The sequence below is a fragment of the Oryx dammah genome, unplaced genomic scaffold (genome assembly GCF_014754425.2).
Source record: "Oryx dammah isolate SB20612 unplaced genomic scaffold, SCBI_Odam_1.1 HiC_scaffold_13, whole genome shotgun sequence".
NCBI classification, from domain to species: domain Eukaryota; kingdom Metazoa; phylum Chordata; class Mammalia; order Artiodactyla; family Bovidae; genus Oryx; species Oryx dammah.
Window position 1 is genome coordinate 38,273,571 of NW_024070197.1, and position 23,680 is coordinate 38,297,250.

Below are 23,680 nucleotides of genomic sequence, written 5' to 3' on the forward strand. Positions count from 1 at the left end.
CCAGGAGATAACGCAGGTTATCTTCTCCATAACAGAGATTAGAAACCACTCAGGAACAAGATGAGGTGATCTGCATTTACGGAAACATCCGGCTGAAGATTTAGGAACGTCCGCTTAGGTAACTGGCTCTATAGTCTTAGGCAAATTACTTCACCTACGTCAGCCTACCTTTTCCCATCTTTTAAAGTGGCATAATAGCAGCTACCCCTTCGGTCCGGTCCGTCGTCGTTAAATGAATGAAGTGTGTCGAGCGCTGTAAACTGCGATAAACTGTGCTGTCACTGTTTTCCGGGACCACGTGGCGCCGACCCTGGGACCCGCCACCCAAGGCTGCACAGAAATCCAGCCTCTCCGCTCCGACCGCCAGGGTGCGCTGTGACGCAGCTCGGGGCCTGGCGGGAGGCCGCTCTAGCTTCGCTGGGGGAAGTCGCTGCCCTTACCTTCAGCAGGACCTCGCGCCTCTGGGTCCGCGCCCGCTGGCATCTCCGCTCAGTTCTCCAGCTACCCACTGCCCGCCTGCCGCCCACCATGGCCCTGCTGCACTCTGGCCGTTTCCTGTCTGGAGTCGCCGCGGCTTTCCACCCAGGCCTCGCTGCCGCGGCTTCTGCCAGAGCCAGGTAAGCAGGGGGAAAAGGAGCCGGGGCGATGGGCCTGCCCAGCCGAGCTGCCGGCGCCCCAGGACGTCTAACCCGCCTTGAAGGCACACGTGGGCACCCTCACACACCAACTTTCTCCGCTCCCCTCTCGGATTCACAGGGGGCTGATGATTGAGCGTCCACATCTTACAATGACCCTTTGGGTCCTGCATCCCACCGCTCCCATGTCCCTGGGACTGTTGGAGAGCATGCCAACGTGTTCCCCTGGGTTAGGAAGTATGTCCCTCTAAGGCACCCGGACTCCATTAGGGGTTGGGGGCGGGGGTAGGATCTCAGTTTCGGCTCAGTTGGGGGTGGGAGAGAGGGGAGAGCACCCAGGGTGCAGCGCAGAGGAGGCCTCGCGCGGATTGGCTGCGGCGCCGGCACTGCCTCGCGCCTATTGGCTGCGGCGCCGGGGGAGCGTGTGCCCTTGACCCGGCCGCTCTTGGGGGGCGGCAGGGCTCACCCGTAGTAGTCTCCCTGGGACGCTGCAGGCTTGGACCGACTGCGGCTGACGGCCCGTTTGTGTGTCGGGGCAAGGAAGCTCAAAGGAGGAAGATTCTCGGGCTCTGGCTTTCGGGCCCGGCTTTCCTCTCTGCATTCTGTGGCCTTGGCTCCCAGCATCCTCCCGCCAGTCGCCTTCTGAGTCACCAGTGACCCCTCCCCCAGCCCTTTGGCCCTTGGATGTAAGAGTCCGGGTGGAGTGACTCCCCCCTCCCGCCTTTTATCCCTCAGGAGGTCTAGCTGTAGGAAAGTTGCCTTTCTTCCCCTCCCGCTCGCTCTGCTTTTTGATCTAGTATTTCTTCATCCTAGTTTCACAGAGCCAGGCACTAGACCTGTGCTAGATAGATACTGCAGTGAACAAACAAGCCCGAGGGAGGCATCGGTGCCACTCAAAAATTCCAAATATGTCGTTTCAAACTGTGTGATGTGTTGCAGAGAAAAGGTTGCAGCGCATGAAATGAGTCAGTAATCCCTTCCTAGTGGAGAGACCTAAGCCAGGCTGTTTAATTCACTCAAGAAGCCGATTTGGGACAGTGTCCTTAATAACTCCTTAATCAGGAACCGAGTCTCCAAAACCACCCCAATCAGATATTAACTCTAAAGAGCGAAGCCTTGACCTCTCGGACGTGTCTTGGCCTTTTCGTTTGAATGCATCCAGGAAGCCTCTAAGCCGGCGGGACACTATGTCCTTTCCAAACCCTGTACAGGTTTGCCCAGGCTTTCACTTTCTTCTCTCCCTGATTTGGTTCCTTCTTGGCCCACTGTCAAGCTGTGCTCTTTAAGGCAGCCTATCTAGTGGGCCAGAGTTAGGGAGGGCTTATCCTTCATGCAGCAAATTTGGAGAACAGAAAGTAGTACCTAAAATTATAGCCAAGTGACTGTTTCACCATTGTAAATCTCTTGTTCTCTGGATTTGACTGAGTGCCCTCAGCTCTACTTACAAAGTGACTGGTGAAAATCCCTGTGGCTCTGACCTTTTAGTCATTCTTTCACTTTGACAGCCTGATTCTTTTGTGTCTTTTCCCCATTAGAATGTGAATTCCATGAGAGCAGAGACTATACCTACTACCTTTACTGTTCTGTCTCAGCATTTAGAACGTTGGCTGGCATGCCTTTCAAATGAAATATTTTAACTTTAAACTTTGATTTTTAAATTAATGCAACAGAGACAAATACAACATTTTAGCGTTGTATCTTAGTTCAAAATCTAAACATAGGGGAACCAGAGTGGTACAAAATGTGTACCAAAAAGTCTTAAAGTATGTGAGCACCTGCAGTTGAGGTGTTCAGGTTTAACATTGATGCATGATTGACTGATAGAAACAGGTGCCAGGCCTGGCTATGGCTGTTAACTGTTCAGACAACAAGAAAGTAAGAACCTCCTTTCCTGCCACTGTGGATGTGATCTTTACCTAAAGCCAAATGGTAAAGTTGGAAAACATTTATAAATAATAAACTCAACTGGTTGAAGTTTCTTTTCTTTTTTTTTTAACAGCTCATTCTAATACAGTGAAACCTTGGCAGTTGGTATTCTGAAGAACTGGGTTTTTATCCTATGAAATACTATAATTTTCATACTTAAGTCATTTAAATGAACTAAGTTCAAGTGTTTCATATAGCTGCATTTTTTTATACAGAAAGCACTAAACATTTAACCTTTCCTTATTGTGCTGTAAAAACACAGTAACATGAAAAGGGACAGTCACAGGACAGTGAAGAAAGGAAAATATGCTGATGTATTTTATAGATATCTGTTCTTATTTAATTAATTCTGATTATTTAATTTGTAGTGAAATAACTGAAAGAGTATCAGAAGACCCTTTAAAAAGGCCATGTACATTAGTGGTACAGTAACCAGTAAGAAGATCATAGTTGTTGTTTCGTCTTTGTTGTTTTTAATTCTATGATCATAAGCAAGTTAATTAACTTCTCTTATTTTAAATTAAGAATGTGAGGGAAAGCATTTTAAAAACTGTGAAGCACTAGGTAGACCTGCAGAAAAATTGCAGAGTTTTTGAGTTGGAGATGCTTATCTGCATACTTTGCACCTGACATCTTTTGGTTGGCTGGTCAATATTGCTCAATGGCTGAAGTTTTGCACTTTTGTCCAAAGTGCATAGATAAGAGTGCTTTGTAGGCCACAAGTTATCAGCATCAATTTTGTCCCTGGAGCACTCTTGGTTCCCACTAGTACTCTCTTAAAAACAGAGTTCTTGCAGTATAGGTATAATCTTTACCCTTTTAAGCAATAGAATAATAAAGAGCATAAAGAACTCAAACATCCTTACTGATGTAGAACTAAATCAAATGAAATATCCCTGCTCCTTTATTTAGATTAAGATTTAATATTTTGAAATTCTTTTAGAATTCTTAAAAGATAGCACTCCCAGTCAGTTCTCTGCCAGAAGACTCAAGGTGTGATTTCTGAAGAAATTTCTCTACTAGATAAACTTTTTAAAGAACTTAACAAATAATTGCTTTTCATACCATTTAATAAGAAGGGTGCCTTCTCCTTGTGGTTTAGCAGCAGTGGCTCTGTCATTGTTGATGGAAGGCCTTAGAAATAGAACTGCGTTTTTAAAAGTGAAAATTGCATACTAAAAGTTCTATGTCCTTAGGCATTCAGGACATTCCTTGCACTCATCATTTAATGATAGTGATATAGAAGGGCAGATGGCTACATGTTTTCAGGGTCTGAATCATGGGTAGGATATAATGAAAGCTTTCGCCAGGCACAGTTCAGAAATTGCTTCGGGATATCTGTTTCTTACTATTGCTTAGGTACTGAAACAACCTAGCAGCCTAGAACAATGAAAAAGAAAGAAGGAATTTGACTCCTGGCAGGAGCGCTAGTAAGGAGGAAAATTGATGTATCTCCCAAGACTCCAGAAAAAAACTGAGTAGTAATCATTGAAAAGCAAGAAAGGCCTGCATTTAGTCATAAAGTTATAACTTACACTCCTTGAATTTTTTATATACTTACCTCACCAGTCTGTACTAGTGGCAAGATGGTTTAAAAAAAAAAAGTAGTAGTAATTACTTAGTAACAGTGATACCAGCTAATATCAAGCACTCACTGTGTACCAGACCCTGTTTTTGAGTGTTTCACATTTAATAACTCCTTTCATCCTTATAACAACCCTCTGAGATAGGTACTGTTGTGCCCCCATTTTACAAGTAAGGAAAGTTGAGGCTTAGAGAAGTTAATTGATTTGCCAGTGCTCACACAGCTCGTAGGTGACTGAGCATTGGAATCCATGCTGTTTGCCCCATCCTGACATTGCCCAGGGCAAGCTGTTAAAAGAAGTAAAAGCCTGGGAAATCTGAAAATGGCATAATCCACCCTTTGACAAGAGAAAATTAGCTGTACACACCAATTACAGCTCCAGAGACTGAGACAGTTTTCAGCTTGTCAGGAGAGCTTAAATTTACCTCTGCAGCCGTGTCTGAACAGCCATCCCGTGTGCCTTGTGGAGGAGAGAGGTATATTAGTGCTGACTGGCCACAAGTTCAACAAGAGAACGATTGTTGGGAAAGAAATTCTAATGAAATAATAATTCATCAGGCTTTCAGTGTGGATAATGTGCTGTGCCGTGCTGAAACATTTGATTGGTTAGGATTGGATAAATGATTACCAGAAAAAGGTGGGCTATTTCACCTAAGTCTTTGGGAACCTTGCTTCCCTAGCTTCCAGTTTCTACTGCAACACCCTTGGCTCTTTCTTACCCCTAGCCTCCACTTAGAATGTCTTTTTCCTCCTTTTATCTGTAGCATTTAGCTCTCAGGTCACCCTCTCCTGGAAGCCTTCCTAAGCCTGTACTTTACTCCCCTTCCCAGGCTATCAGGCCCTTTCCTCAGGGCCCCCATGAATAATAATCTATGCCCTGTCTTCATCACTGTACATTATCCCCCTCACCTCCACCCCCCAGCCTACATTGTCTATAACTCCCTACTGGTCACTCCACTGGGCTAATCTGGTGGTGAGGGATTGTGTTCGTTTTTTGTTTTTTTTTTAATACCCAGCTTTTAGCACACAACAGGTTCTCAGCAACTGATTTAGAGATCATAAAGACTTCGTTTTCTATAATATGAAACTATAAAAAAAACTCTTTATGTTCATTATCCCTGAAGGAAAAGGTAGAATGATCTTTTTCTCAGAACAGTAATTTACCATGAGGTAAAAACCTCAGTTTTATCCACTAATGCATCCATGCTGCCAGGAGTTTTATTAGGGGGAAAAAAAGGACAGTGCTTTTCAAGGGTCAATCACAAAGATAGTTTTTGGTAAAAGATAGCCTGAAATTTTTATGTTTTCTGTAGCTAGGATTCAATTTGGGGAAGGTCAAATGAAAGTGTTGTTAGATGTTATTAATATTTGGTCCCTTGATTAAGATTAGTGAAGGATTGTGAGTGCCAGAGAAATAATCATTGCTTACCTATATGATCAAAACAACAACAAAATAATATAAACATATAACGTGATTGTAAAGAACCTGGCTCTTTCAAATGTGCAGAACATCAAAAAAAATAACTTTGAGTTGGAAAATAGACAGGAAAAAAAAACTCATTGTACCTTAAATTCTTTTGTTCACTGAATTGCTAGCCAAAACTAAGATTAATCTACTAAATTTGTTCTAATTTATCCTTAAATAATCAAAGACATGAGAGTCTACATAAAGCATAGAGAAGTATTCTGCTTTCTAAAACACAGAATCTCTAACATCTAGACAGATTACATGAAAGGTAAAAAGTAACCTTTCATATTGTTGGTAAAATCACCAAGAATGATTGAGCAAAAACCTTGTTAAAATGGCAACATATTTCTAGCTTCTTTTCAGACCCAGTTATTATAAATCAAAACAAAATTCACTTTCTAAGGTTTGTCATGTAACACCACTTGTGACTCTCAGTTCACTGACAAGGGATTGAACCAGGCCACGGCAATGAAAGCCCAGAATCCTACCCATGAGGCTACCATAGAACTCAATTCCCCTAACGTGTGTCTTACATGTTCTTTCACAAACTGACACTTTAGATAGTCTCTCAGTTTCATTTCTGATATAGTAAATCTTGGTAGGCATATGCCATATAAATAAAGACTCAAAGGCTCTTTTGGATCCTTAGTAAATTTTAGGAGAATAAAGGGATACAAAGACCAAAATGTTTGAGAGCAACTGCCCACTCCAGTACTCTTGCCTGGAAAATCCCATGGGTGGAGGGCCTGGTAGGCTGCAGTCCATGGGGTCGTGAAGAGTCGGACACGACTGAGCAACTTCACTTTCACTTTTCACTTTCACGGACTGGAGAAGGAAATGGCAACCCACTCCAGTGTTCTTGCCTGGAGAATCCCAGGGACGGGGGAGCCTGGTGGGCTGCCATCTCTGGGGTCACACAGAGTCGGACACGACTGAAGTTTAGTAGCAGCTTTAGGACAACACTTTTTTCCCTTGAAATACAAAAACTTACACATTTATTTCCGTGTCACTGTTGATCATAGTATAGTCTCAACCACTCAATAATTATAATCTTAACCAAAGTAACTTGTATCTCACAGATAAAACAGGGGAGAAAGTTGATGTCAGTCCTACACAGCATTTAATTAGACTTAGTAATCAGCATTTCAGTGTTTTGTCATACTTAGAAGTTATCTCCATATCAGTGATTAATTACTCTGTTAACTCATTATATATGAATCCAAGATTTTAAGTTATTCAAAGATCTGAGGAATTGTCTTCAAGTATTCCAAAATTTACAGTTCTCCCAAAAATTCTCTCCAAAACCCATAACCCTAGTCTAATCATGAGAAGAACATCAGACAAATTCCAGGAGAGGGACATCCTACAGAGTATCCCTAACCAGTCCCCCCAAAGAGTCAACATCATCAAAATAAGGCATGTCTGGTACTGTTGCAGGCAAGAAGAGCCTAGGGAGACATGGCAACTAAGTGTAATGTGGTGACCTGGAACAGATACAGAACGCTGGGTAAAAACTAAAAAGTCTGAATAAACTGTAGACTTAATGTAGCAACCATTGGATCTTTCATTGTAAAAAGTGTACGGTACTAATATAAAATGTTAAGAGGAAACTGTTGTGGGGTGGGTGTACAGGAGTTCTGTACTATCTATCCAATTTTCTCTAAATATAAACTGTTCTAAAAAATAAAGTCTGTTAATAAAAAGTAAAAGTATATTATTACTGAGAACCTCCCTGGTGGTCCAGTGGTTAAGACTCTCTGCTCCCAAAGCAGAGTGCTGGGTTCGATTCCTGGTCAGGGAACTAGAGCCCACATGCTGCAACTAAGATCCCTCATGCCCCAGTGAAGATCAGAGATCCCGTGTGCCACTGCAGAGTCCCAGTGCAGCCACATAAGTGAAATTTTAAAACTATATTAAAAAATAGACTATTACTGTTGAAATTTAAAATTTGTCAAAAATATGGTTGAACACAAATTTACATTTTCCATAATTTTGGACATTAGGAGTAGTTTTGGCCTTCCTAGGTGACTGAGTGGTAAAGAATTCACCTGCCGTTGCAGGAGATGTAAGAGATGCAGCTTTTTTTTTTCTAATTGAAGGATAATTGCTTTACAGAATTTGTGGTTTTCTGTCATACATCAACAAGAATCAGCCATTTATTTTCAGGGCAGCAATGGAGAAATGGACATAGAGAACAAACCTATGGACAAAGTGGGAGGAGAGGAGGGAGAAGGGGAGATGTATGGAGAGAGTAACATAGAAATTTACAATACCATGTGTAAAACAGATAATCAATGGGAATATGACTCAGGGTACTCAAAACGGGCTCTGCGACAGGCTGAAGGGTGGGGTGGGGAAGGAGATGTGGCTCTGATCCCTGGGTTTGGGAAGATCCCCTGGAGAAGAAAATGGCAACCCACTCCAGTATTCTTGCCTGGAGAATCCCATGGACAGAGGACCCTGGTGGGCTACAGTCCATGCAGGATCACAAGAGTTGGACACAACTGAGCATGCACGCGTAGGAGTGCTGTTAGCATCAAGTGAACTAGTGTAAATTTAGAAAAACCCACGTAGAATAAAATGTATGCTTGTATTAACATGAATAAATAAAATATATAGCTGGGTTTTAAAATCAAATTTAGTCTTACCTATCAAGGATTTAATTTATATGAACTTGAATTTCTAAAATGTTTCTGAGCTGTTTAAGAAAAGAAAAATTGAGTCTAGCACATTTTAAGCACTAAAAATTCAGTTTCTGTAACAATTAGAACAGACCACCTTTACTTTGAGGTTTTTATAATCTATTTTATCAGAAATAGAGTAATCAGTGTTTTCCATCTCTCACCAGAGATGGAAAACATTTAACATTCAGACACTCAGAGATATAACAAACAAAAAAAGACTTTCTGAATTATACATGGAGACCTTATATCTCTTAAGATCTGTAACTTCAGACTTCCCTGGTGGTCCGGTGGGGACACAGGTTTGATCCTTGCTCTGGGAGCTAAGATCCTGCATGCCAAAAAGAAAAAACTATAACTTCAGTTACAGGTGAGGGGTAAAAACACACACTCTCAAGTCTTATTTTAAAAAAAGAAGAGGTGCAGGGAACTTCCCTCGTGGTCCAGTGGATAAGAATCCATCTGCCAATGCAGGGGACACAGGCTTGATCCCTGGTCTGAGAGGATTCTGCATGCCACAAAGGAGCTGGGCCTATGCAGCACAGCTACTGAGCCCAAGTTCAAGAGCCCACACACTGCTACTACTGGGTCCAGGAGCTGCACCTATTAAAGCCCAAATGCCTAGAGCCTGTGCTCTGCAACTAGAGAAAGCCCACACACAGCAACAAAGACTCAGCACAACCGAAAAAAAAAAAAAAAAAAAAAACGCAGGGACTTAACTGGTGGTTAGTGGCTAGGACTCCACATTCTCAATGCAGAGGGGCTGGGTTCGATCCCGGGTCTGGGAACTAGATCCCACATGCCACAACTAAAGATCCTACATGCCACAACAAAGATCGAAGATCCCATGTGCCACAGCTACAACCTGGTGCAGCCAAATAAGCAAACAAACAAAGATGCAAAACAACAACAAACCAGAGGATCTGTCATCTCACCCAATGGAGAATAGTGCTCTACTGTCCATTTCCAGAAATCACTAATGGTCAAAGCATAATACCACATTCACAGTCTATGTTGCTGACAACTGACCATAAAGGAACCAGAACCCCCAAATTAGTAGGGAGTGGGGAACAAGCTAGAGAAACAGCTATTTAGGTGTGTTTCCCTCTTGGGATTCACTCTGAGAGTGCACTCTCCCAGCAAGGCAGTTCATCTGGCCCCACCAGGTAAATCCACTGGGCAGTGGTAGATGACCCCAAACACTGAAAGGATAAGGTTTTTCTTTTATTTTTATACAACTTTTCAAAGGTTACTTTTCATTTGCAGTTATAACAAAATATTGACTATATTTCCTGTGTTGTACAATACATGCTTGAGCCTATCTTAATACCCAATAGCTTGTACCCCTACTCCCCCTGCACCCCTATATTGCCCTTGCACACTCTCCACTGGTGACCACTAGTTTGTTTTCTGTATTTCTGGGTCTGCTTCTTTTTTGATAGGTTCACTAGCTTTGTTGTATTTTTTAGATTCCACATGTAAGTGATATACAGTATTTGCCTTTCTCTGTCTGACTTAATTTCACTTAAGATAATGCCCTCCCAAGTCAATCCACATTGCTGCAAGTGGCAAGATTTCATTCAAAGGATATCTTTTAAGGTAAAATCATGACTCATACAAATATAAAATACTGAGCACTGTTAAAGATTTTAACTCAATAAATAATAAGGAAATCAGTGCAGTGTTACAACTGGCTCTGAATACCTGGCAATTCTTTGTCATCTTCTCCACCACTACTGCCCCCACCTGGTTCAAGCCTTCATCTCTTTCTCTTGTTGGGTAAGGAACCAGATTTTTCAGTGATCCTTCTGCATTTCCTCTCCCTCTCTGCATTCAGTGACCTTTTTGTGACCAGACAAGCTATAAAAATCTGTTCACATCACTGTTCTTACCTGATCACCATCTGCCCTCCAAAAAACACTTAAATGATTCTGTATATTTTCGCTGCATCCAAAGTAGAGCCCAGCAATCTATTTTAGCAGGCTTTCCAAATGATGCCCTTAACAAGTTGGTAAACAGGCTAAAATGCAACCCCCTTGGTTGAGTGTATTACATAACAACTTTACATTGGCCTTGCTTCCTTCTCTTGTCTCATCATTTACCACTCAGCTTCTTACTGCCAAATTACTTGCAATATCCTTTGCCTGGGAATTCAGGTCAGGTTTGGACTGCGTTGAAAGCATGTACATCCACCCTGTCCTTCCCAGGATGATTCAGGTATCCCTGCCTTTTGCTTCTCACAGCGTTTGTGTTGTTATTATTGGCCTTCTCCACTCTTCAGCAACTGCTGTGACGTCTTAGGTATTATTGTATTATATTGGTGTCTATTGCTATACTGTATGCATAGTAGACATGCAAACATTTCTTGAAATGGATTTTTGGCAGATCTAAGTTGTCTCTGGCCATGGAAATCTAGGTACTGTGACTGATGTCTTATTTTTCCCATTTCAGCTCCTGGTGGGCTCATGTGGAGATGGGACCCCCAGATCCCATCCTGGGAGTCACAGAAGCCTTTAAGAGAGACACCAACAGCAAAAAGATGAACCTGGGAGTCGGTGCCTACCGGGATGATAATGGAAAGCCTTACGTGCTTCCAAGTGTCCGGAAGGTAAGCTTGATAGACATCTGTTTGATGGGGATAAATAACTGAAGGGCCCTCCTGAAGACAGACTCCTGGATTGGGAGTCAGGAGACCTGGGTTCTAGTTCTGATTCTCACTACCTGAATCACATGTGTTATCTGGGGTGGTCTCCTTAGCTATAAAAGTGAGAGGTTGGAACTATATGATCTTTTCCACGATTGAACTTCTATGATTATCTGTAAAACAGGCAGAGTGTAATGATGGTTGAGATGGTTGAATGGTATCACCGACTTGATGGACACCAGTTTAAGTAAGCTCCAAGAGTTGGTAATGGACAGGGAAGACTGGTGTCCTGTAGTCCATGGGGTCACAAAGAGTCGGATATGACTGAGTGACTGAACTGAACTGACTATAATGATTAATCCTAAAGATGCACAAAAGGACCAAGAATTTAAACATTGTCTCTTGGTGATAGGAATAGCCCGTTGTGGATGACGGTTACCATTGTTATTTTCCATTTCTCCCATTTTGATTGCCTTAATAAGATGCAACTACCTAGGCATGCTCTGTCCTTTCATCCTATTGAACTATTAAATAATTTTATTTTGTTATATTTTTATTAGTAGTCTTTTTACTGGTTATCACAACTCTAAATAATGTAACTAATTACCTTCTAACAACTTTTTAAAAGAAAGTATTTCCTTTCCATCTGGACCTCCTCTGATGAAATATCAATGTGCTGCTGTGTCACTTCCAAACATGGGGTAGTGATGTGGTGTTCCTACAAACAGCAGAACTAGGCATCCTGAGTGAGAGTCACAGAAGCATAGTTTCAGGTGACAGTAAAGAACCGCATTTGAGCTTCAGTAGGCTGGCTCAGGCCCTTGTGAGCTGCTGCAGTAACAGAGCAGGGGCTGAATGAACCACCAAAAGAAGAAATTTCTGAGTGTGTAGGAGTACAGATTAGGTGTCATCTCTCTAAGTAGAAAAAAAGGACTTAAGAAATAGCTGTGATGAGAAGACTCACAAAAACTGCCGGCTCCTGGGTCTCAGGTCGTGCAGGGGTTACTTTTGTTCTCAGTGAGTTAAAGTATTTGGCGTGAGGCTTCCCTGGTGGTCCAGTGGATAAGAATCCGCCTGCCGGTGCAGGGGTCATGGGTTCAGTCCCTGGTCAAGAAGATCCCACATGCCTTGGTGCAACTAAGCTCATGTGCCACCACTACTGAGCCCATGCTCCAAAACAAGAGAAACCACTGCAGTGAGAAGCCTGTGTGCCACAACTAGAAAAAGCCCACGCACAGCAATGAAGACCCAGTGAAATCAAAAATTAATTAATTAATTTTTTTAAGACCTGGATTAAAAAGAAGAAAGAAAGATTATCTGCCTGAACAAATTTTTTAAAAATAAAATTTAATTTAAAAAATTAAATATTTAGCATGTGCTAGCTATTGACAAAAGCTGAAACACTACCACACACTTTTGTATATTACCTCCTAACTCTTTACCTGAGTCATATGAGGTGTAGAAACAGCTGTTGAGCAAACTGAGATTCAAGGAGGTTAATAAATCACCCAGAGTCACACAGCTAGTAAGGGTCAGCCAGGCCTCTGACTACAAAGCATGAAGCTACGTGACTATAACTGTCAACCTTGAGATTCTGTGGACTACAGCCCGCCAGGCTTCTCTGTCCATGGGATTCTCCAGGCAAGAATACTGGAGTGGGTTGCTATGCCCTCCTCCAGGCGATCTTCCCAACCCAGGGGTCGAACCCAGGTCTCCCACATTGCAGGACAATTCTTTACCATCTGAGCCACCAGGGAAGCCCTCTTAGTCTGGTATATATCTTGAAATATTCCTTTATGTATTCAGTTTGATTTTATCATCTTATATTTATTTTAAATGTTGCTCTTAAACTTTGCTCTTATGCATCCTGAGAATGCCTTTTTTTGTTAAACCAAGAGATATCATATACCTACCCATTCACATAAAACCTAACTTTAAAAAATAATAAAATATGATTAAAAAATATAAAATTTCTGTGCTATTTATAAAATATATTTCTAGTTACCCTTCTTCTTGGACAGTATCTCCAAACTTTTTAAAAGAGGCTTTACTTCCAAAATTTAACTTAGAAAACATTTTTTCCTTATCTAGGCGGAGGCCCAGATTGCTGCAAAAAATTTGGATAAAGAATACCTGCCCATTGGGGGACTGGCTGAATTTTGTAAGGCATCTGCAGAACTAGCCCTGGGTGAGAACAATGAAGTGTTGAAAAGTGGCCGGGTAAGTAGCACAGACTCTGGCATCATATAGGGTCTATTTTTAAATTTAACAGATTAAAGAAATTGGAAATAATTTAAACAAGATGTATCACTTTGTGTGTGATGATTGTTTGGAGGTGGCTACATGATGACTAATATCTCTTCCTTTAGATAGTAAATTGGCACTCATTCAATGAAAGATTTCCTATAATACTAATTCCCAAAATGGAGTAGGAATATGAAAATGTTGTGATCTGACCAAAGATTTGCCACTGCTTTTGCTGTTAGTCTGTGTGAGCTTTTGTTCATTTTACACTGAATGGCTTTTAAGAGTGCCAAACTATGCCGAGTTTTAAGGCCTGAAGTTAGCCCTCTCACCCTCATGCCCCCACGCTTCCAGCTTAGGTACATACAGGAAACAGGCAGAAAACAAGCCACAGGGGGACTGCTGGGGCCAAGACAAGTCTGGCAGTCCTCTGCCGCCTCTTCACAGCCAGCTTGCATGTAGAAAGAGAGCAGACCATACTTACTTCTGAGTGTCTCCGTCCTCTCGGGGCAGAGAGCCTCACTATAGCCATGAGAGGATGCACAAGGGACTGCTAGATGTCTCCGCCCTCCCTCCCTTTCTATGAAAGAAAGAGGGCCCTAAAGGGCACTGGACGTAAGCTTTTTACAAACAGATTCTTGTATGCACCCACAGAGAAAGCATAAGCCACTTCATGCACGTGGGATACAGCCAGCTAGCCTGACAGGTGGGCTCATGTGCATTACAGTTTACTTGCCTCTGAAGCAAATATATTTTTTAAATAGATACATTTGTGTGTTTAAATATTTACTTTTCTGGGTAAGTCTGGGGGAAAACACACAAAGTAGCAAAGCTAAACTAACACATCTCCCTTCCCCATTCCCTAGGCCAGAATAAATGGTTTGAATATAAGACTGGTCTAAGTCAGTACATCAGTTCATTAACTCCAAGAAAAGCATACACCCTCAACCCCAGGGTCATGTAGTATTGATTGTAAGTCATGGACAAAATATGGTCTGATGGCTGTCTGTCAACCAACCAGCTGTTGAAGTAAAGTGAAGTCGCTCAGTCGTCTGTGACTCTTCACGACCCCATGGACTGTAGCCCACCAGGCTCCTCCATCCATGGGATTTTCCAGACAAGAGTACTGGAGTGGGTTGCCATTTCCTTCTCCAGGGGATCTTCCCAACCCAGAAATTGAACCCAGGTCTCCAACATTGCAGGCAGACGCTTTACGATCTGAGCCACCAGGGAAGATCCAACCACCTGTTTACGAGTCATTAAAATGTCTTTATTTTTCTGCAATTTTGCTTAGTCTGTGTTCCTTCAGCGAATTACAACTAAGTATAAGACTGGCCTATCTTAAAATAACAGTTTAAATAAAATAACATCAGTTTCTCTTCTATAAATTGCCATGCCTTTGTCAGTCTTATTATCAGATCTACAGTTAGGTTTTTATTTCTATCATGCTGAAGTTTGCATAGGCAAACTTGTTTACGAAAGAGTACATTAGTAGTGGTTCCTACCATTTAATGCACTGCCTCCCAGTCCAGAAAATAGACTTATGTTTTGTAGAGCATAGTACTTTGTGGTGCCTTCAAGCAAACAAACAAAAAAACCCTACTGTTGTTTCTTCCTCATCCCCTAAAGTTGACCAATTTGAAGATTTACTGAGGCCGTTTCCCTGTTACCCAAAAGATATTTTCAGATTATGAAAACTCATAGGCTATGATTCATGTAATAATGTTATTCTAACATACTTGTTGACTTTTTAAGATGACTTGCTTTTTCATGTTCAGAGAGTCATTCGATTTTATCTAAGTCTAGAATAATATTTTAATGTAGTGGCTGTTGGTCATGTCTTTTTTTTCTATATATAAATCAGTCCTTTTTCATATCTGGTTGAGGCGGGAGTTGTGTCCTGAAAATTTCTATTACAACACAGTATGACACTGACGGTTTTCAGGCCAGGCCATAAGGAATTAGCATCCACATCAGCAAAGGTGCTGGAAGGTGAAGAGCCAGCTCTTTTGAGAACCTGTAAGGAGAGTCTTGCCTGGAGAATCCCAGGGATGGGGGAGCCTGGTGGGCTGCCGTCTGTGGGGTCGCACAGAGTCGGACACGACTGAAGCGACTTAGCAGCAGCAGCAGTAAGGAGAGTCTATCTGTCTCTCAGAAAATGGAATGAAAACAATAGTGCCGTTCTCTTGTTTCCAAATCTTCACTTGGAAGGGTGTCCTCGGCTTCTGAAGAAGGAGGGGTACTGACTGTCCAGTGCCTCTCTGTGGGCTTGGGCACGGGTTGGGTAAGTCGTGGGCCCGCAGAGAGAGGGCTGCGCCTCACTGACCACTCACCTCTCTCCTTCAGTATGTCACCGTGCAGACCATTTCTGGAACCGGGGCCTTAAGGATCGGAGCCAATTTTCTGGTGAGTCTGGAAACTCCTTCAGGAAAGAGCTGTAAGACGGTCTGTAAGTTAGGGATGATGGGGTTCCCAACTCCATATGTGTTTGACTTCTGACCTGCAAGTAGATTTTCTCTTTCCACAAGGCTGGAAGATTTCCTGTTCTCTGATAAATGAAGTTTGAGGAGGGGAGGAATGGAAGTACTTAGAAAAAACAATAAGGAAGAGATTATTATGAAGTACAACTTACTGAGCACATACTGTAACTAGGAGCTTTTATATTTTAACATGTTTTATCTTTCTGAGGGAGACTTAGTTAATGCCATTTTACAGAGGAAGAAAGTGAGCCCAGACAAATCCTTGGCGACACAGCCCATTATAATTGTCGGAGCCTGAACCAACCCAGGAAGTCTCACTGCTGAGTCACCACTGTCTCTCAGTCATAGAGAGAAGCTGACTTTCAGTAGAGAAAAACGTCCTTTCAGTAAAATATACCTTTTTTTTTTTTTTTGCCTCTCCTTTCTTCATTTTTCCATTCACTTTTATTCAATCTTTTAGCAAAGATTTTTTAAGTTCAGCCGGGATGTCTTCCTGCCCAAACCAACCTGGGGGAATCATACCCCCATCTTCAGGGATGCTGGCATGCAACTCCAGAGTTATCGGTATTATGACCCCAAGACGTGCGGCTTTGACTTCACAGGCGCCATTGAGGACATTTCAGTAAGTGGGGCTCTCAGGGCAGGAGGGGGAGGGAACAAGGAATAAACCTCCTTGTGGAGGTTTGAAGTCTCCCTACTTGAGTCCAATATCCAACTTAAAATACTGGGATGAGGGACTTCCTGGTGGCCCAGTGGTTAAGCCTCTCCATCCACTGCAAGATATTATGGATTTGATCCCTGGTCGGGGAACTAAGATCCTTCATGCCACATGGAGTAGCCAAAAAAAAAAAAAACCAAGATGAGCTAATTCCAGACCTCATGTTATCTTCGTTACTTATCAAGTAATGGTGACCCTGTGCATTTCAGGTAAATGATCTCCTGTAAAGCTGCAGAGTAATCTCTTGGTCCTTGTTCTTTTTAGAAAATACCAGCGCAGAGTGTCATTCTCCTGCACGCCTGTGCCCACAACCCCACGGGAGTGGACCCTCGTCCTGAGCAGTGGAAGGAGATGGCGACAGTGGTGAAGGTGAGGGGGGTGAACTGACCGGTGACAGTTCTGCATTTAGGAACTAGCCTTGGACGCTTCACTTGGCAGAGTCTTAGCAGTGAGAATTAACCTCAAGGCTGCATGAAATTTCCACTCATTGTGTAGTCACCAGAAGAGAATTCCTCATTTGCATAATTAGCAGTTCTGTAATTCATGATACACCAGGAGTTTGAAAATAACCTTTTGTTCCTCAGCCAAGATGTATGGGATTCTGATAAAACTTGTCCCTGGCTAGCCTGCACGGTTGGCCTCCTCAGCCCCATGGCGTCTGCTGGTGGTGCCTCCCCTTGCCCTGGTCAGTGGTTACTTGGTCATCCTTTCATCCACTGGTTCACATCCCCTCCTGTCTTTGCCACTCTTCTCAGCACTGCCATTAAGTATTCACAGTGAGTCTATTCTTCTAGGAGAGAAGGCACTCGTCAAAGTTCCCAAGGAGGGAGATACTCCTATTGCCTCACGTCCCCATTCTCATTCTTTTTGGTTTCCCCTTTCTTTCGATTTTGTCAAACCTAAGCTGCGAACAGAATGAGACAGAAAAACAGCATTCAGAGAGCACTTTCCAGATGAGATGGTTATAACGTGGCCTGGAATAAGATGGCCTGCCAGAGTCACATTAGCCCCAGGAATGGTGGAAGCTAGTCCTATGTTGACTGGACCAAAATAATTACCCAGACCACTGTGGGCCTTAGAAGAGCTTCCTGTTTGGACTTCCCTGGCAGTCCAATGGTTAAGACTCTGCTCTTCCAGTGTAGTGGGCGCAGGTTCAATTTCTGGTCAGGGAACTAAGATCCTACACGCTGCACAGCTAGGCCGAAAAACAAGGACGCAGTTTTCCTGTTTGACCACACAGCATTCTATCCAGATTGGATTATCTTTTCTTAATGTCTTCTTGAAGGCTGATATCCACCAACATAAAAAATATATATATGTTAATATCTTAACTCTAGGAAAGTTAAACATCTCCAAACTGACACCTGTGGACAAAACTGTTGACTCTAAGCAAAGCAGGCATGGTCCCGATAAGCACAGGTAATCATCTGGGGCATCTTGAGAAGGACTGCCTAAAGCTTTGGTTATCTTTTCTTTCCTTCCCAGAAAAACAATCTCTTTGCATTCTTTGACATGGCCTACCAAGGCTTTGCCAGTGGCGATGGTAACAAGGATGCCTGGGCTGTGCGCCACTTCATCGAACAGGGCATTAATGTTTGTCTCTGCCAGTCCTATGCCAAGAACATGGGCTTATATGGTAAGCTAAAGGACTGAGGGTGATGTGTGCTTTGTTGAGATTAAAGAAATGCTGGGAGAGGGGGCCACAAAAGTGTAGAGTCGAGCGGGGAGGGATTGCACATGAGGATGTGTGTTATAACAGAGTTATTTTTGCAGTGCTTCTAATGGAAACATATAAGAGATAGCAAATTTAATCATAATTGCCTTTATCATTTTCAATCAGAGAACCAGAGGACAAGATCCATTTTGTCTTTTCAGGTGAGCGTGTGGGAGCCTTCACTGTAGTCTGCAAAGATGCCGAGGAAGCCAAAAGAGTTGAGTCCCAGTTGAAGATCCTGATCCGTCCCATGTATTCCAACCCCCCTATCAATGGGGCCCGGATTGCCTCCACTATTCTCACCAGCCCGGATTTGCGGAAACAATGGTAAAGGCGATTTGCACCTCCCCAGCCATCTGCCTTTCCCACCACTGATCCTTCAAAGCTCCCTTATACTTGGCTTATAGGGGCATGCAGTTATCACTCAGCTTCCATAGGTGAAAGGGGAAGGAGAGAGGAGTATGCATTTTATCAGCACTTTCGAATGAATAGATTGGTTCTCCCCTGTAAGAGACAGGCCTAATTCAGAAACAGGAGTTCCCTGTGGTCCGTTATCTCCATGTTAAGTAAAACCTGCCTTCTCCTAAACTGAAGTGTCTTATGTAGGAAAACTTTCTTACGAATGTTATATCTTTTGTTTTTATCCTAATAATAGCGAGCATTGAATTGGTACTTCTGCATATTTTGTATTATCTATACTATCTGAATCTCTTGGCACCTGTGCTCTAAATTAGTGTTACTCAGGAAAAAAAGATTTTTTAATCACAATCCACATAAAGCTTATGTCTTACATCATCACCTATGTATGTATGAATATATGACTGAAACTATATACATATATATACTGTATATGTGTATATATGTATATATATATATATATACACACACACACATAGCTTTCAAAACTCAGTATTTGGTCTTCCTGAGTTATACTCCAATTTTTTTTTAAATGCCAATTGCCCCCAACTATATTGAGTTTATGTATGACCTACTAATGGGTCATGGCCACAGTTTAGAAAACATTGCTCTGGATCCAGGGTTGGCAAACTATGTTCTGCAGATCAAATCTAGGCTGCCCCAGTTCTAATAAATAACATTTTATTGGCATACAGCCCTACCCTCTTCTTGATGAATCTGTATGGATGCTCTCATGTCACAACAGCAGAGTTCAATAGTTCAATAGGCAGAGGGTTATACAGCCCACAGAAGCTAATATATTTATGATCTAGCCCTTTAGAGAAAGCTTACCAACCCTTGCTCTATATAATTCAGAGTTTTGGAAGATGGGATTTGTTATGTAAGAGTTTATCCTGTATAGCTGATTAGCTGAGGGGTAGATCCCTAAGCAGCTAATGGGATAGAAAAGCTAAGTCTGTAAGAAACTTCATCCTCAGCTCACCTGGCTATCGTGTGACAACTATTGTTTCTACCTTAAATTAATCCTATGAACACTGAGGGTAAATAGAGCCTGATTCGGGATATTTCAGATATATGCTAGGCTTACGAAAAAATCAACCACTTTTTAAGTTAGAATTTTATTTTTTGCCTTTACAAAATTATTGTGTGATTACATTTCAGAAAATTTGGGCAAGTCACTATAACCCAGATTTTTTTTCCCTTTGCCTATTATTATTCCTATTGTAACATGAATAATATGTCTATATATTTATTATATGTGTGTATATATTAAATATATATGTGTAGGGTTGGTTTGTTTTTGTCACAAAGAATTATAACCTTTTTTCTTAATTTTTAAGTGGTTTTTAAATAAGACTTCCATGGTCCTTAATGGTTATCAAGATTTTTTTTTTAATGTGTCCATTTCAATATTCATTTGAAGTCTCTAGTGTACAGAGATGACAGAGATACTGTGCTAGGTGACTAAGATGTTTGTCCCTTTGGGGAGTTTATAATCTAGTGAGAGAGATAACGTGTATAGCATTGATACAAGACAGACAGATAGGATAAATGCTGAGTAAAGGAAGAGCTATTGATTAGTGGGAAATGAGGAAGGATGTGATGCAGACAGCATCATTTGACTGTGCCTTGAAGAGAGAGGGAGCTCTTTTCCAAAGAAAGGAAGGCGAAAGGAAACTTGGAGGGAGAGATGTGTGTGAGGATCAGCACAGGCACAGGATGTGCTTTGAACGTCGCAAGTGAGTTTTGTGGCAGAAACACTGAGTGTAAGGAGGATGGAGAGGGCAGCGAAGCTGGGAAAGTGAGAGCAGATCAGGAAGTACTCTGATACTGTAAGAAGTCAGATCTTCATTCTGTGGACAGCAAGGATCATGGATGTGACCCTTGAGGGCAGTGGTTGCTGAGGTGGCCCTGCATCTAGCCATTTCATGCACTCGGTGCCTTTAGGACCCAGGCAAAGTGAGTGAATAGGACTATAGGAAATTTAAAATCAAAAGCCATGCATAGTGGGGCCGGGGGTTCCAGCTCCAGCCAGTAATCACGCTGCTGATGCAATGTTGCCAGCTTCTTGTTTTTTAAGAGAGGCTGCAAATCTACATCTTTGTGTGCAAGTGCCAAATTTAGGAATGTTTAACTGGGTCAAATAAGACACTACTAAGACTCTTATTACTAAGACTCTTATTTGACCTTTACTTGGCAACATGTAACCGCTTTTCTAACTCTGCATGACATCATCATAGAGAGATGGTTTGGAAAAGTGAACCCATAAGAACAAGGAGGTAAATTCTTCACAGTCATCTAGCTGGTAAGAGCCCACAAGAATTGCCCAGAGCTCCACAGGAATGGAATGAAAGGGTAGATCCTGAGGAAGGGGGAGACTGTGTCTTGAATCCAGAGGACTGCTTTCTTTGCTCCCCAGATGGAATTAACCCTCTCTTCTCAGGGCTCTCTTAGCACAGCACAGCACAAATCTATTGGTTCACGGCTTGTCCTGCTTTGTTCCGTAGTCGGTTTTTACAGGTATGCCCTGGCCGCAGGTGGCGAGCCTTTAAAGGCAAGGGCCGGGTCTCAGCCCTCCGCTTCTCCTCAGCACTTAGACACGGCTGGGTGTGTGGCCATTTCACGGCACACTGTCTCAAGTGTGAAGGTGGGAATGTTCCTGCCATCCATGTTAAAGAATAAGGTAGTATTTTACTGTTTAATTTGAAGGTTTTGCCCCCTGCATAAAAGATGGAGAGCCAAAAAAAAAAAAAAAAAAGATGGAGAGCCTTAGCCCTCCTAAGTTTTAGAATGATTTATTCATTCTTTTTTTCAATTTGAAAATCTAATTGGCTTTATTAAATAATTCATAAATTAGGCAGTATCCATCTGGTAATTAGAAAGGCACTCTGTTCATTTTCCTTAATAACTCAATTATGTCAACTATTTTAGTTGCCTGATCATAGTGTTCTGATATAAAGCAGAAAGCTATCAAATAGCTTTCTTCCCAGACTAGGACTTGGTCAAGAACAAAGTGCTGAGAGCTGGCTTATCTCTCAGTGCTTGGCCAGAACTGAGCTACATCTTGGGGGATTTTTTTTTACAGGTTGCAAGAAGTAAAGGGCATGGCCGACCGTATCATCAGCATGCGGACACAGCTGGTGTCCAATCTCAAGAAGGAGGGCTCCTCCCACAATTGGCAGCACATCACTGACCAGATTGGCATGTTTTGTTACACAGGCCTAAAGCCTGAACAGGTGAGTAGACTCCCATTTCTCTCCGCTGACTAATTGATCTGTCCTTGCCAACCAGAATTCCTCAGGTCACCTGTGTATTTAGGATTACTCTAGGAAGAATCATTTCGAAGCCTTTTTAGGTAAGAAGTATGAAGCATTCATTTCATCTTATTCTTTGTTAGTCCTTTACCTTTTGTTAGTACTTTACCCATCTGTTTACTCTGTGAGGTTACAAACTTCTGAAGAACAGAGCTTGCCTTGGTCATTTTTATGACTAGCACTGTTTCTCAGAAAAGATTCCAAAACAAGCAAGAGCCTGAATATTGATGGGAGAAGTAGCTATTCCATAGCTAGATTCTGGATCAATTTTTCTAGAAATGCTGAATCTAAGATTTTTTTCCACCTGTCCCCACCTCAGAATTCAAGATAGCTATTTATTCTTCTTTTGTTCTAAGCTAGCACACCAAACTCTAGGAATGGGTTTAAGTGAGAAAACAGAGCGTCTGTTATCTTTTTTCTGTTCTAACCATTGGCTAGTTGTGCTGTGCCAGGGCTGGGGAGAGCACCCCCCTCGACCAGGAAGGACCCACACACTCTCCTCTCTGCAGGTGGAGCGGCTGACCAAGGAGTTCTCCATCTACATGACAAAGGATGGCCGCATCTCTGTGGCAGGGGTCACCTCGGGCAACGTGGCATACCTTGCTCACGCCATTCACCAGGTCACCAAGTAATTCCCCTGGTCAGCGGGAACAGAGACAGCCTTCCTGTCTTCAGCCTCTGCTGTTATGAGGTCCACATGGAGGAAGAGGGAGGGTGGATGGTGGTGAGCGGATCATTTTTTTCCAACCACAGTACTTTAAAACTCAGCGATTGAATGTGTTTCTCAGAAAAGAACGTGCAGTGAAATAGGGCGGAGGCACCTGTGACTGGTGTCGGGAGCTTTGTGGCTGTAAACCAAACTCGCCCTCATCCTTTATTTCCATTTTTTCCACCAGAGTCTACATGTACGAGAAAGCCCCCCCCCAAAAAAAACCCTGTCAATCACACCATTGCAATATTTCAGAAGCTTTAAGTGAAACACCTTTTGGTGTCACGGGTTTCTCTGGAGAACCAGCCTGAAAACAGCACCTGTTAGAGGCTTTATGAAAAGATGAAGTTCTAACATTATCAGTCAGCCTCATGTTTGTCCTCCCGTGACTGAGCAACTTGTCAACAAACTGTATTATGGAAATCATGTTTTATAGCGAGTCTGCTACCACTGTAGTGGGAGAAAATAAAAGATGCTCTTTCCCATCTTATTTAAGAAAAAGAGAAAGAAGGCTTTTCTTTCTAGTACCTGCAAGATTTTAATGTTCCTCTTTTCTCCCTAATCACTGCTGTTCCTTCCCTTGGGCCCAGAGATCTGTAACTAGCCCAGATATTCATCCTGTCCTACTTACTCCCTGAGTGACCATCAATCCCATCCCATAGGATTTATTTATTTGAAGAACGAAGAACATTATTTACTGCTCATCCCAATACCCTCGTTTTTCTCAGCAAAGAATAGCAAAGAGTAGGTAACCGCACTTTATTTTGGCATCCTCTTCAATGTGGGGATGTTGCCTCTGCCCAGCTGGCCCTCGTACCTTTGTGCAGTGTGGTTGTGCGGTCAGTCATCTCATCAGGAGTCAGGCAGTGCAGGGTAGAACCGGGAAAGAGGATATTCTGGGCTTCAGTTTTAACCTTTGTGTGCTGCCAGCTGGGCTCAGGCTTCACCCTCTGGAAAGAAAACCACCATTTGCTCTAATCATGTAGACTTGTTGCACCCTGGTTTCTCTGTTACAATAAAGTTACTGTAGACTCAACCTGTCTACCTTGTTATCTGTTTTCTTTAATGGGATGAAAAGGTATGAGTGGGTGTATATCCCCGGAATCTGGAATTGTGTCCAGGTGACCGTAAGCCAAGAGATGTTT

The 23,680-nt window shown here is 42.5% G+C and overlaps 1 protein-coding gene across 1 annotated transcript; it reads left to right on the forward strand.

Annotated features, from left to right (window-relative positions):
- The first annotated feature begins 371 nt into the window (after positions 1 to 371).
- On the forward strand, positions 372 to 23,571 carry GOT2 (glutamic-oxaloacetic transaminase 2). Its single transcript, XM_040253859.1, has 10 exons — positions 372 to 617; positions 10,747 to 10,903; positions 13,031 to 13,159; positions 15,530 to 15,589; positions 16,124 to 16,285; positions 16,646 to 16,750; positions 17,867 to 18,017; positions 18,257 to 18,422; positions 21,598 to 21,748; positions 22,336 to 23,571. The coding sequence occupies exons 1-10, from the start codon at positions 529 to 531 to the stop codon at positions 22,456 to 22,458; spliced, it is 1,293 nt and encodes a 430-aa protein (XP_040109793.1). The 5' UTR covers positions 372 to 528; the 3' UTR covers positions 22,459 to 23,571.
- Positions 23,572 to 23,680: the final 109 nt, after the last annotated feature.

What these genes read in the sequence shown, in the direction of transcription:
- GOT2 (XM_040253859.1), top strand. Translation starts at nt 529, where the DNA reads ATGGCCCTGCTGCACTCTGGCCGTTTCCTGTCTGGAGTCGCCGCGGCT. An exon ending in CAAGAACATGGGCTTATATG is followed by an intron (nt 18,018 to 18,256) that starts GTAAGCTAAAGG and finishes TTGTCTTTTCAG; the next exon opens with GTGAGCGTGTGGGAGCCTTC. An exon ending in CAGGCCTAAAGCCTGAACAG is followed by an intron (nt 21,749 to 22,335) that starts GTGAGTAGACTC and finishes TCCTCTCTGCAG; the next exon opens with GTGGAGCGGCTGACCAAGGA.